The sequence below is a fragment of the Gekko japonicus genome, unplaced genomic scaffold (genome assembly GCF_001447785.1).
Source record: "Gekko japonicus isolate JY-2015 unplaced genomic scaffold, Gekko_japonicus_V1.1 scaffold498, whole genome shotgun sequence".
NCBI lineage: Eukaryota > Metazoa > Chordata > Lepidosauria > Squamata > Gekkonidae > Gekko > Gekko japonicus.
In genome coordinates this window covers 719,885-732,895 of record NW_015177022.1, presented here as the reverse complement: position 1 = coordinate 732,895, position 13,011 = coordinate 719,885, and the positions used below count along the sequence as shown (strand labels likewise).

The 13,011-nt window shown below is 45.3% G+C and overlaps 1 protein-coding gene across 1 annotated transcript in view; it reads right to left on the bottom strand.

The window, feature by feature from the left end:
• Window positions 1-13,011, bottom strand: part of DOCK5 (dedicator of cytokinesis 5) — a 178,144-nt gene that overhangs the window by 102,086 nt on the left and 63,047 nt on the right. Inside the window, exons 6-9 of the mRNA XM_015427785.1 lie at window positions 8,741-8,889; window positions 5,165-5,300; window positions 2,239-2,396; window positions 766-847 (exon numbers count right to left, since the gene is read on the bottom strand). Of these exons, the coding sequence (XP_015283271.1) occupies window positions 766-847; window positions 2,239-2,396; window positions 5,165-5,300; window positions 8,741-8,889 (525 nt within the window). The remainder of the gene's footprint in view (window positions 1-765; window positions 848-2,238; window positions 2,397-5,164; window positions 5,301-8,740; window positions 8,890-13,011) is intronic.

The following is a 13,011-nucleotide window of genomic DNA, read 5'->3' as shown; positions in this document are numbered from 1 at the left end:
AAGTTTTAGCATGCCAGAGATCCACAGGCCAGGCAGGCTTTGCGTTGGTGTGTTAATGAGTACACAGTTTAAGTGAGACTCTGAGGGTGTGCATGTTTGGCGTGGGTAAGTTCTTTTCCCCCACCAAGGCTATCCTTAGAACAGGCCTAAGAGCGCTCATCCAATGTATTGCAGATGAAATCGACCAAAGGTTTCAGTGGCTAAGTCAGCCTTGGTCATTTTCATATTCAATATCCAAATTGAGCACTCTTAGTATGTGGGTTTGGAGCAGTCCAGCCCAAAGACATGGAGCTCAGGAGCCTAAAACATAAACTGGCCACTGCTCTTTCAGCTAGAAGATGCAGGCCCCTTTGGGATTTAAAGAACAGGTTAGGACGTTCCCCCCCCCCCCCCGCTTAAGCAGCCACTTTTTTAAAAAAGGGCTCAGGGTTATGTCATCCTTACCATCTCCTATTTGTTCTTAGGTAAGATAACTACAGACAACTGTGGACCAGACTGCCTGAACATCTTGGCCAGCTGGCCGCAATTAAGTAAGTGACTGCATGTCAAAGTAACCTTTTTACTTTGCCAAGCGACATGTCCAAGGCATCTCTCTTGCCAAAGCATTGTGTGGACTAAGTGGTGTAACAACCAGTCAAATAGACCTTTGGGTCACTGCAGGAAGATCACGGGTGCTATTCACCCCAGAAGCAATAAAACAATCATTAGGAACAATTAGAACACCAGCTGGTTGGAGGAGGGATGGAATTTCAGAGAAGGACTTACTGTAAAGACAGCCTGGAGATTGTTCAGCTTCTCAATTTCCTTGGGCATTCCGGTGCTCCCCCAACGAACCAGGTAGTTTTCACTACAAGAAACAAACATCAGCACATTTCTGGTTTTTGTGTGTGTCCTTTATGCTGCCCAATCCCACACATGGTTTATTCAGACATACCACAGATTTCAATAGAAAGGAAGCCTTTGGCAGCGATCAAGTTATTTTGCCCAGTGGAACAATGCACCAAGGCAGAGACTGTGAAAGAAAGCTTCAGGTGCTTTTGGTAACATTTCATACAAAGAAAACCAGGAAGCACTGCCACTCACAGGTTTCAAGGACTGCCTGTTAAAAACAGCAACACTGTGAGCCAGGGAAAGGCATCCACCTCAGGTGGCAGATTTGGGCCAACATCAAAGGCAGAAAAGTGAAAGACAGAAACCTGACCTGTGAAGGCACAATACACTGGGAAGTTCTCTTATGCAGGCTTCTCTGGCACAACTGAGACCTGCACATCATTGAAGGGGGGGGCACCATTTGTGTTCAGGCTGCTGGTTTTGATCTCAGTGGTTTAGGGCCAGAATACTTGAAGACCACTTTCTCCAATCTGCCTGGAGACTGAAATCATCTGGGGAGGACCTGCTTTGTGTACTGCCACCACCAGAGGTTCAGTGGGTAGTAACATGTGACTTAGACCTTTTTTGCTGAAGGCACCAAGGTTATGTTACACCCTCCTTTCAAGAAGCATATTTGTTTCTTTCAAGAAGGCTGCTAAAATGAGTGTGTTTGATCGAGCTTTCAGCTTACCTTAAGATGCACACTGTGTGTTCCCCCCCCCAAGCATTACTGTATCCCACAACTGTTAAACAGGCATTTGTATCTTTATTCTTTGTGCTATATTATATCAGAATTTATTATTTAGATGATTGGGAGCTGCCTGCAGGATGCCGTGTGCCAAAAGAACAAAGTTCCAGTACAGTAGGACTAAAGACCAACAACATTTTTCAGAGTATAAACTTTGGCATAGTGGTTAAGAGCGGCAGACTCTAATCTAGAGAACCAGGTTTGATTCCCCACTCCTCCACATACAGCCAGCTGGGTGAACGCGGGTCAGTCACAGTTCTCTCAGAGCTGTTCTCTCAAGCGCAGTTCTCTCAGAGTTCTCTCAGCCCCACCTACCTCACAGGGTGTCTGTTGGGGGGAGAGGAAGGGAAGGTGATTGTAAGCCACTCTGAGACTCCAAGTGAAGGGCGGGGCATAAATCCAATCTCTTCTTCTTCTTCTGTCAGTCTAAGCTCAGTTTGTGAGCTTTATTGGTCTCTAACGTGCTACTGGACCCGAATTTTGTTCTGCTGCTACAGACTAACATGGCTACCCACTTGAAACTATGTGCCAGAGGTGAAACAGAGGCATTAACTAAGGGGTTGCAGGTTGAAAGGGGTCTCTCTCTTTTTGTCTCATATACTCTTTCAGCAGTTACGCACCTAATGAATAAGGACTGGTCGGGATCATAAAGGCTCATGAGTAGTTCCGCATCCTCACCAATGTTGCAGACAAAATTCTTGACGTTGACATACAGACTGTAGGTGTGGGTGCTGTTGAAGATAGACTGTCCCCGCAGGCCTAAATCTTGCTGAAGAGACTGTTGGGATGACATAACAAAAGAAGACAGGGGGAAACAACACACAAGCAAACCATTAGGAAGAACGCAGGCCTCAAAAAGACAATCTGTTCTAAAAACAATCCATTCAGAGCATTTTAGCTTGAATAAATGCTACGCAGAAACTGGAAGGCAGATAGATGCCAAGAACACTATTCCAGAGGAAGGGGTAGCTATCATGAACCCCCCTTCCCCCACATTTTTAGACAGACCCAACTGAACCTCCAAGCTTGTGATTTGCTTAATGAAATGTTAGCTAGCATAGTGAGGTGGTATGTCAGACTACAACTGGGGAGATCTGGGTTCAAATCCACACTCATCCATGAAGGTTCACTGGGTGAATTTGGGGCAGTCACTGTCTCTAACCTACCTTATAGGGTCATTGTAGAGATAAAATGACCACCAGTGGAAAAACTTTTTCCAAACACACAGTTTGCAGGCCTGTGTATGTCCTCTCTTTTTAAGCTTGAGCAATAACAGTAGCAGCAACCTTTGCAATAAGACACGATGGATTGACTGACCTGAAAGTATATTTCTTTAAAAACCACTGAATGAATACAAAGGTAATAACAGCCAGTGTAGCAGAGGGATTAAGAGTAGGATCTGGGTTCAAATCTCAGCTCAGCCATGTACTTAACACGTTGTTTCAGGCAAGCCTCAGTTCCTCAGTCTAACCACTAACTCCACTGGAAATATCGGGATGAGGATATTGGCCTCCCTTAGAAGAGAGGACAATGTCCACAACATGGGTGTGTGCGGGGGCTGATATACTTTACCCAGGCTTCATAGAGCAGAGGTCGCCTGGGATGAACTGCAAGCCTGTTAACATGCTATGGTATATTTATGTAATTCCAGAAATAAAGCATAAATATTTCTGATGGGAACTTCTAGCATAATGGAATAGAATGTTTTGAGCATATCATCATCACCACCTTCTTCTATTGTTATTAGAAACAGCAGACAAACACCATTTATATTGCATTAAGTTGCTTTTTTAAAAGGATGACCATGTATCCTTATGCTTATCAACACTTCAGTGCCTTTCAGTGTTAATTCATATTGGAAACTCTAGTGTACCAGATTTTGTACAAATGGACCCCTTTGAGTCCTTCCCACCCAGGTCAAACTAGACTTAACTGTTTCAGTTTAAAGAGCAGCTGTGGGTGGTTGTGGGAAGAGATTCAAACTAGGGCTATGGGTGATGGGGTAGTAAATACAGTAGAAAATAGAGTCAGGAAACATGACGATTTTGACAGGCTGGAAAACTGGGTTAACAAATAAAATGAATTTCAATAGGGATAAATGTAAAGTTCTGCATTTAGGTAGGACAAATCAAATGCATAATTATAGGATGGGGGAGACTTGTCTTGGCAGTAGTATGTGCGAAAAGGATCTAGGGGTCTTAGTAGACCACACATTGAACATGAGTCAGCAGTGTGATGTGGTAGCTAAAAAGACAAATGCCATTTTGGGCTGTATCAATAATAGTATAGTGTCCAGATCACATGATGTGATGGAAACGCTTTGCTCTGCGCTGGTTAGACCTCACCCAGAGAATTATGTTCACTTTTGGGAACCACAGTTTAAGAAGGATATAGACAAGCTGGAATGTGTCCAGAGGAGGGCAACGAAGATGGTGAGGAGTCTGGGGACCAAGTCCTATAAGGAAAGGTTGAAGGAGTCAGATATGTTTAGCCTGGAGAGGAGATGACTGAGAGGTGATATAGCCATCTTCAAATACTTGAAGGACTGTCATACAGAGGATGGTGCAGAGTTGTTTTCTGTTGCCCCAGAAGGTCAGACCAGAAGCAATAGGTTGAAATTAATCAAGAGTTTTTGTCTAAACATTAGGAAGAACTTCCTGATAGAGAGGTTCCTCAGTAGAACAGGTTTCCTCGGGAGGTGGTGGGCTCTCCTTCTTTGGAGGTTTTCAAACAGAGGCTAGATGGCCATCTTACAGCAATGCTGATTCTGTGAACTCAGGCAGATCATGAGAAGGAGGGCAGAAAGGGATGTATTGGTGCTTAGTTTCTTAAACACCCAGAGAAATGCTGATCGCCACTTTGGGGTCAGGCAGCAATTTTTCTCCAGGCCAGTTTGGCCAGTGATCCTGGAAGGTTTTTGCTATCTTCTGGGCATGGAGCAGGGGTCACTGGATGTGTGTGTGTGTGGGGGGGAGTTGGACTAGACAACCCTGGAGGTCCCTTCCAACTCTATGATTCTGTGATTCTACCCACAGGCCATTTCCCCATCCTCAAATTACTCAGAACACATACCTTACACCTACTTGATACTTTCTCCCCTTCACCATCCTTTCTCTCCCCAAATAGCAGATATTTGTCTGAGGCCAGTGGGAGATAACAGGCTCAATAACAACTACCAGGGCAGCCTACTGAGAAAGTGGACAAAATGGCACTGGGGGGTTAAGTTCTTCCCTCCTCCTGAGCCACAGTCCCAATCCAAATCAAGCCCACCTGTGGTGGCTAAGAACACTGGAAAACAAAGCAGAGGGGTTTCCCCCCCCATGGCTTTCCTGACATCAAGTTTAAGCTTGACCCTTAGGTCAGAGTCAATTTCCATTCTGGCTAAACAAACAGTTGTGAATTGACCTTAGATCAAATGTATTCATTCAGATCATAACAGTCCCACCCAACACACTTTTGAGTTCTGTTTGCCTCTCACAATTACTTAGTGCAATTTGCTGTCTGGTTCCCAGTGACGAGGTGGCAAGAAAAAGCTAAGATCCATACCCTTTCCTCTTGAATCCTTTCGTTGACTCTTTTGGATGCTGTCTCGTGCACTTTAAAGAGTGCTATTGTGCTGGTAGCATCTGGGTCAAGGATGTTCCCATTGTCATCTCGAACAACCAAGTCCAGTCCCAAGATCCTGGTGACCACCCAAAATGACACAGTCAAGAATAAGCAGACCGGATTAAAAATGGGACCTCATAAGGAAATTAAAGCTGGGGCAGGTAACGAATAATTTCAAAATTACAATGTGCTCATGTTTTCCTAAGGATTCTCCCCATTCTATCTTACTGGAAACCACCATGCCTTTCCAGAGAAGGAAAACATAACTGCACATGTGTTTTTTTCTTTTGTTTTTCAAAAAGGTATAGAATTCTACTCTACAAAAAAAAAAAGTTCAGACTCAGCAACCATCCACCTTCTGCAACTGGAATAACTTGTGCTGATCAGGCAAACCTGTATCTGCAAGCTCACTTCCTTTCTTTGGGATCATATAACAGCAGACTGAAACTCATGAAATATTTGTGAGTGGTCAGGAGGAAAAAGGTAACAGCTATGGAACAGGAAAAATAAGCCAAGTCAATGGCTTGGATCCAACGATCCTACTACTGCATGAAGGGAGGGTCATACAGAGGATTTGCTGATTTCCTTCCTCTCCTATCTGCAGCTCCCTGAGCCTCCAAAACTATCTCCAGAGGGTCAAAAGACCTTCCAGAGTGGCATTTTTATTTTCTGGAGAAGGGTGGGGTACGGATGACAGCCAACCCCTGTACAAGAGAGAAAAAGCCTTTTGGTTTACACTTCTCATTAAATCTCAGTCCCAGTGTACTGGGTATTCCGTTTCCTGGGCTATCAACACATTTTATCTTTCCCTTCCTACAAGAAGCTCAGGGTGGCATTCAAGGTTTCCCTTCCTCCATTTTTAGCCTCAAAATAACCCTGTGAGGAAGGTTTGGCTGAGAGAAAGTGACAGGGCCCAAGGCACTGGGCTTCATGTTTGAGCAGGGATTTTCTTCCCAGTCCTAGTCCATCCCTTGAACTATTCTACCACCCTAGTTTTGATCCACGTCCTTTTAAACCACATGCTTTTGAATTACTCTCCCTCACAAGGGCTAGAAGCTAACTTCTAAGCACTTTTGCTAAAGTACACGGCATAATTATTAAAAGCAGCACAGATGAGTACACAGCCATGTGCTTCCTGCTTTACACTTCATCCAGGGCCATCAATAAGAGTGGCAGGGGTGAAGAATCATAGGATAAGAAGGGCGCAAGACTGAAGGGGAGCCTGTGGGGAGGAAGGAGTCTTCGCTTATTATGTCAATAGCAAGCATTAGCTCAGCACCTGACAACCTTGCTACTGTGCAGAATGCACAGTCTATACATGCAGCACAGCAAGGTGGTAAAGAAGTGGCCAAGTACCAAGGTGGTTGCTGTACCCGTTCAGACTGCATGACCAGGACCTTCATTAATCATTCCCTGTAAGTGGAAAGTTAGCACAGCATGCAAAGGACTAGACTAGGACCACTCTACCTGATATGCTAATTTTTAATCTGCAAGGAGTCTTTACATGGAGGAACACTCAAAATACATCAAACCCCCCCCCCCCGCAAAAAAAAATCCCTACAATCTGAAGAGGTTGCAGTGTTGAAGACTTTTCCCAAAGAGGACAGAAAAGAAAAATGACTTAAATTGCAGGACCGCTAAAAATAATTACAAGACGCCATCAGTTACAATCTTGACACTCTCTCTGCCGCAGCTATGAAATTTGTCACATTTCTCACAGAAGGTTAAAAACAGGGTTTTCTCCAGCTTCTACCTTCATGTACCACTTTAATAAGCTTATCTGACCTGAAAGAGATTTGACAGGCAAGTGATACATCAGCCACGGAGGCAACCCGTGGGCAGCATGAAGCATCCAAAGCCTTCTATGGCTGCCTGGAACATAGCACCAATGGAACAGTTTAATGTTTGACTTCTCAAGCAGTGGTAGAAGGCCTGTGTGCCAGGAGGGATATGGAAGTATGCATAGGCAGGCAGAGTTGTATCCTCCTCACTGCTCATTTCCCTGAAACCTCTTTCCCCTCCCCCAAGTACTTTTTTCTCCCGGTGAGGAGGAAGAACCTCTGGGAGACTATAAGCAGGTAAGCAGCAGGAACAAGGAGAATTCAGCTTGCTGACCCCACACTCAACTTTTCTTTCTTTTTTTATGCTGTTTTAATTGTTTGTTATGGCATTTGCCTCTTTTTTATTGTTTTATTTTCAGTTTTCCAAAATTTACATACATTAATCTTTCATTTTCTAAGAAAAGTGGTAATGTTAACACACTCAACTTTTCTTGATGGGCAATAAGTACAGGCCTAACAAAAGGAAATGATTCTTTACTCAACAAGTAATTAAATTGAGGAATCCTCTGCTAATGAAGGTTAGTGATGCCTAGGAGCACAGATGCCTTTCAAAGGGGATCAGGCTGGTTAACGGAGGGGAGGTCCACCAATGGCTACTAGTGAGTGAAGGCATCTTCTGTATTCAGAGGCAGCAAACTTCTGAAACCCAGTGCTTGGAGGCAACATCAGGGGATGGCCTTGGCCTCTGTGCTCTGTTTGCTGGCCCTTTAGAGCACTTGGCTGGCTACTGTGTGAAACAGAAGGCTGGACTAGATGGACCAGAGGACTGATCCAGCAGGGCTCTTCTTATGTTCCCCCTCCTTCCAAATTCAAGTTTTTAAAAATGGGTCTGCCTCCATCATGCTTTGGATAGATCTGTGATGCTCAGTTCAGCACTTGCGTGCCAAATGGGAAGTAGAGGCAAGCAAGAAGCAGCCCGCTTAGAACAGCAGCTACCTTCTGAAGGTTCGAAGTGTCCTTGCTTTTCTTCATCTTCCCCCCACACACACACACTTATTAAAGAAAGACCACTTCTGTTGACCCAAGATGCTCGCATTCTAGTTACTTCAGTTTCTGTATGCTAACTGGCCAGAGACAGTCAGATGGAGTGCTGTGCTGGAAAGAGCAGGCTGATTGGCCATTAAAGTCACTGGAAAATTCTTGGTGGGCCACTGCCCTGGATAGCCATGCCCCCTTGAGCTCCTCAAATCTCCCCTCCCCAACAGCTCTGTTTCCCCCTCTCTGTGAGTAGGGCATTTCTGTGGCAGCACCCGCCAACACTGCCTAAGTCTTGCTCTGCCCCTGATGCTCAGCTGTGGCAGCTACTGACTGGAATGTGAGCCAAGCAATGGGGAGAACTGAGTTTGGCGTTGCGCTTAGAGCGTCAAGACTAGGAGCTGGGAGGCCTGGGCTCCCATCTGCCCTGTGCACGGAAGCTTGCCAGGCATCCTTAGGCCAGTCACTCTCTCTCTCAGCCTCACAGAGTGTATGTGAAGGGAAGGGAGGTCCACATACCCTGAGCTCTGTGGAGGAAGGGTGAGAGAAGACTGCACCAGGTAGCCTGGTCAAGCCCCTGGAAACACAGAACCCTGTGGGGAGAGATTTTTTTGGGGGGACGGGGGGTATGGAGATAGGATTTCCAGTTTGTTTGCCCCCTCCCACAATTCCTCGTAGGCCTCCCCGATTTGATACTTACCTATTGCCATAGTCTATTTTAGCTGTGACTTTCTTTTTGAGTTCAGCCAGCTCATCCTTGGGGAGGGTTCCTGAAAGTATCTGGGACCGCCATTCAATCAGGCTATAGGTCATCTGCTGCACTTGGCGCAAGAGTGTCTTCTGGTTCTCCTAACATGGAGGATGAGGGGGGGGGGGGGGGAGAGACATGAACAGAAGGCATCAGAGCCAGAATGTGCTCACAGAGATCCCACAGTCTTCTACAGGTCTCAGGGATCTCTTACCCAAAAGACCAGCAGCACTTGAAATGAAAATAAACCTCCATCACTGAATCTCAGAAGAATCACTAACCAATGGTGCACACTGCACAGATTTCAATTTGCTATTCTCTTCCCGCTCCATGCCCCCAAATATCTGGTCCTTGTAAGGAAATACATGGAGAACCATCCCCAGATTAAAAAAAATAAATCATTTACTTCATTTATAATGTGCCTTTCTCACTTAGTTTTGTGCATACACTGGACCAGAGAACTGGCAAGGTGTACTGCACAGTATTTTGAATTCAGACAGAGGAGCCCTGGATGCAAAATCTCTACTCTGCCATGAACTTCAGTGGGTAACCTTAGTCCAGTTCCTATCACTTAGCCAACTTACTCCCAGGGTTGCTGGGAGAAGATATATACTACCCTGAGTTCCATGGGGAAAAAAAGAATATGAGCATTGGGAACTAGGGTAGCCATGGACCCCCCTTCCCTTGTTTGCCAATCAGTCCAAATTCTACACTCTGTTACTGTCTGCCTGACTGTCCTGGATCCCTTATGCTGCGGCAAACTTGACCCCCCCACTTGAGGTGCTAAATCCCAACACAAGATTTAGACTGGCACCATTTTGAAAGAACCACTCATGGTTTCTCTTGCTTTCTCCACTGGCTGCTAGAGTTAACTTTCTTCTTGCTACCGGTAATCTTGGCACCCATATTTGTGGTCCCTGGCTGCAAGCAACTGCAGCTGTGACCAAGCTGGGCAAAGCAAAGGAGCTCATGCTGATAGACACAGGGATGCCATCCTAAATGTGACGGGAAATGACTATTTACACTACACAAAATGGAGCTCCTTCAAAGATGACCTCTGGCCTGACACTGAAGGGAGCACTTGCAGGGGCTTTTCTGCATGTGACTTCACTCCATCACATGCTGAAGGCTTACCACTAAGTATCTTTTGCAAAAGCGTTTTGACGCTTCTTTTGGATTGGCTTTCATTAGCTGGGCTTAAACTGGGTTTGAAGGAGAACCAATAGAGCTAGAAAGACAATTTTACTCTTTGCTGGGATTTTGGAAGTCCTTCATTGTTTTTAACAAAAGCACAGGAACTTCTGATTCTAGCTGCGGTCATTGCTACCACGGCTGGTTCAAATTCACAGATGGAGGTTGTTGGGGAGCTATGCCACAGACCTCATGCTGGCTGGACTTAGGAAGGGTTAATGAGATGCCACAGTATTCCCCATTCTCAGTCCAGCTGCAGTAAAGCAGAGATGCTATACTGTAACAGAGCACAGGATTAGGACCTCAGAGGCCAAGGCTAGAATCCCCATTCTGCCGTGGAAGCTCACTGGGTGATGTTGGACCAGTCACTCTATTGCTGCCAAACTTGTCTCAGAGCACTGCTATTATGAGGGTAAAATGGAGGAAGGGAGAATGGTGTATGCCACTTTTAAGTCCCCATTAGGTTGGAAAAGGGTTGTATAAATCTGTGAATAAACATAAATCAATAATTATCCCACCTCGGAAGTTATCCCACCTACCGTGCTCACCCCTTCTCGCTGCTGTCTCTTCATTCAAGGGGAAAGAGCACTCTGGCAGTGGCCAACTGGCACCGCTGCATGCTAGTGCCGTAATGTATGCACCAAAAGGTTGTGACTCATCACTTGTCTTATTTTCTTGTTCCTCTTCTCCCAGCTACAAGCAAGATGGAACTTACAAAAGAGAGCTCAGCCAAAAGAGCACAAAATGCTTTTCTGATTCTGGCTCAGGATCCTAGTGATGTTCATTTCCAGCATTACAGAGTTTACACTGGCAACTTACCAGCCAGCCTTAAGTCAGTGTGGCCCAGGCAGAGAGGAAACAAAGATATGGACCTGTCTGTAAAGTGGCTAATCCTTGCTTTGCAAATAATCCCCACTGAGAAAGCCACTCTGGTGAACAGAACATTGCCAGGAAAAGATTGTTTGTGGAGCGCTAGAAAGCTTTGTCTGAGATACTATGGAAATATTTTGGCTACAAGACAGAGAAATATCACAGTAGCAAGCACAACAAACTAAAAGTGGGATTCATCCCTTTTGGGGAAAAGGCTTGGGTGGGCAGGAAACTGGGCAATGATTCACAACTAGAGACCACAATCAATTCCGGACGGTTCACTGAGAATTCAGTCAATTGCTGGGATTCTTCCCATGAATGCTGGATAAGGTGGTCCTTGATCTGATCAACTTCTTACATGAATCCCAAGATAACACAACACAGATTATCAATCTTAACGGTTAAGAGATCCTTAGTATGCCCTCTTGCATGGTACATCTCATACACCTTGGTGGACCACAGTAATTCTTTTTTTAAAATAAAGGAAGGTGCCCATGCAAGAATGAAGTCAATTTCCTGCTGGTCTAGGACAGTGGTGGCATCCAATGTGGCACCTATGGGCACTATGGCACCTGCAATACCTTTCCTGGAGCCCACCAAATGTTTTTAGAAAGTGCGCCCAGATAGGCTTTTGATCAGCATATCTTCTAATTGGAGATGTGATTGGCTATGCAGATTTTTTTTTAAATGTTGCTTTGGCAACAGCTGCCACCACAAAACAAGGATCTTTGCTGTACAATGCAGGGTAAACTGCATGTATGCAAGAAAATATTGTAAAGCAATAGCTTAATTTTAAAAAATCATACTGTTACACAGAGCTTCTGCATGAAATGTTGAAGAGTTACTACTGGAGTAATACACAAACTCACTCCCTAATATTTTCTGGTTGGCTCTGCTTCCTGCAGCAGCCATGTTGTGCTTGGGCCCACTAAATGTGTAAGAATTCTAAAGGTGCCTGCAGGCACAAAAAGGTTGAAGACTCCTGTCCTATTATACCTGGAATCTTGTGGGTATTACTTGCCCATATGTCTGTTGCAGATGATATTCTTCTGAATTCTTACCTGGTAATGAGACTTGGGGGAGGGGCACAGCATTATGCACTGCACTCCCATCATGCATGCATTCTCCCCCACAGCAACCTCAATCATACGATAATTAAGGGTTAAGTCTCCAATGACCAACCTGTGATCTCTGTCATATCTATTTTGGCACTGGGAGGTTCTCAAATGTGAGCTGGGTCTGATCAGGCAGTACAAGACACTACCCAAATCTCTATCCACTGGTATTACATGGGGTATACCTCTGTCATACCAACTGCGTGCTATCCGACATGCTGAATGATGGCATTTGGGGCCAAAAGGAACACATTCCTCTCTTTGCGCATTGACAGGTTGCTTTTACAGGACTTAGTTCTGGTTCAGGTGGCAAAACTGTGTGCTTGGACCAAATTGGGCTACAAGTGACTAAATTCCCATAGAAAACCAGCACGTTAAGGAGAAACTAGGCTAGAAGCCTCTACCCTGCATACTAGTTTCTTATGTGGATGGATGGTGGGGTCAAGAGGAATAGTTAACCCTGTTAGCTTCCCAACCGCAGCATGGAATGGTACAGTCGATTTACCCTCTTGCAGAGAACTAATCCTAAAGTCTCTCTCATTTATATCCTACCTTTCTACTAGGGAGCTCATAGCAACACACGATTTTTCCTGCTTTTTGTTTACTTTCACAACAGACCTGCCAGGAAGGTTAGGCTGAAAGAGACAGAATGACTGGCCTAGTGCCATTCAACAAGCTTTATGACTAGGTGGGGTTTGGACCCATGTCTACCAGATCCTAGTCTGACATCCTAACCGTTACTCAGCATTTACTTCCCCTCTTTAGAGCTGCTAGCCAAGCCTTGCTCAGCCATGGTGAAACACTGCAGAACACTGATTCTGTCAGATTACTTCCCCATGCCAGAGTCAGCCACCTCTTTGAAGAAGTACAACTGGTACGAGCACCCACCATGATAGGCAGGAGAATTACCTGACAACCAGAGCTATCTGTCATGGCCACAGTCAGGGCAGTCCTTGCACATTTACAGTGGTCTCCACATGACCCGTTAACCCAAAAGATGTCCGTCTAGCCTCAACCAGGGCCAGGGCTTTCTCTGCCCTGGCCCCC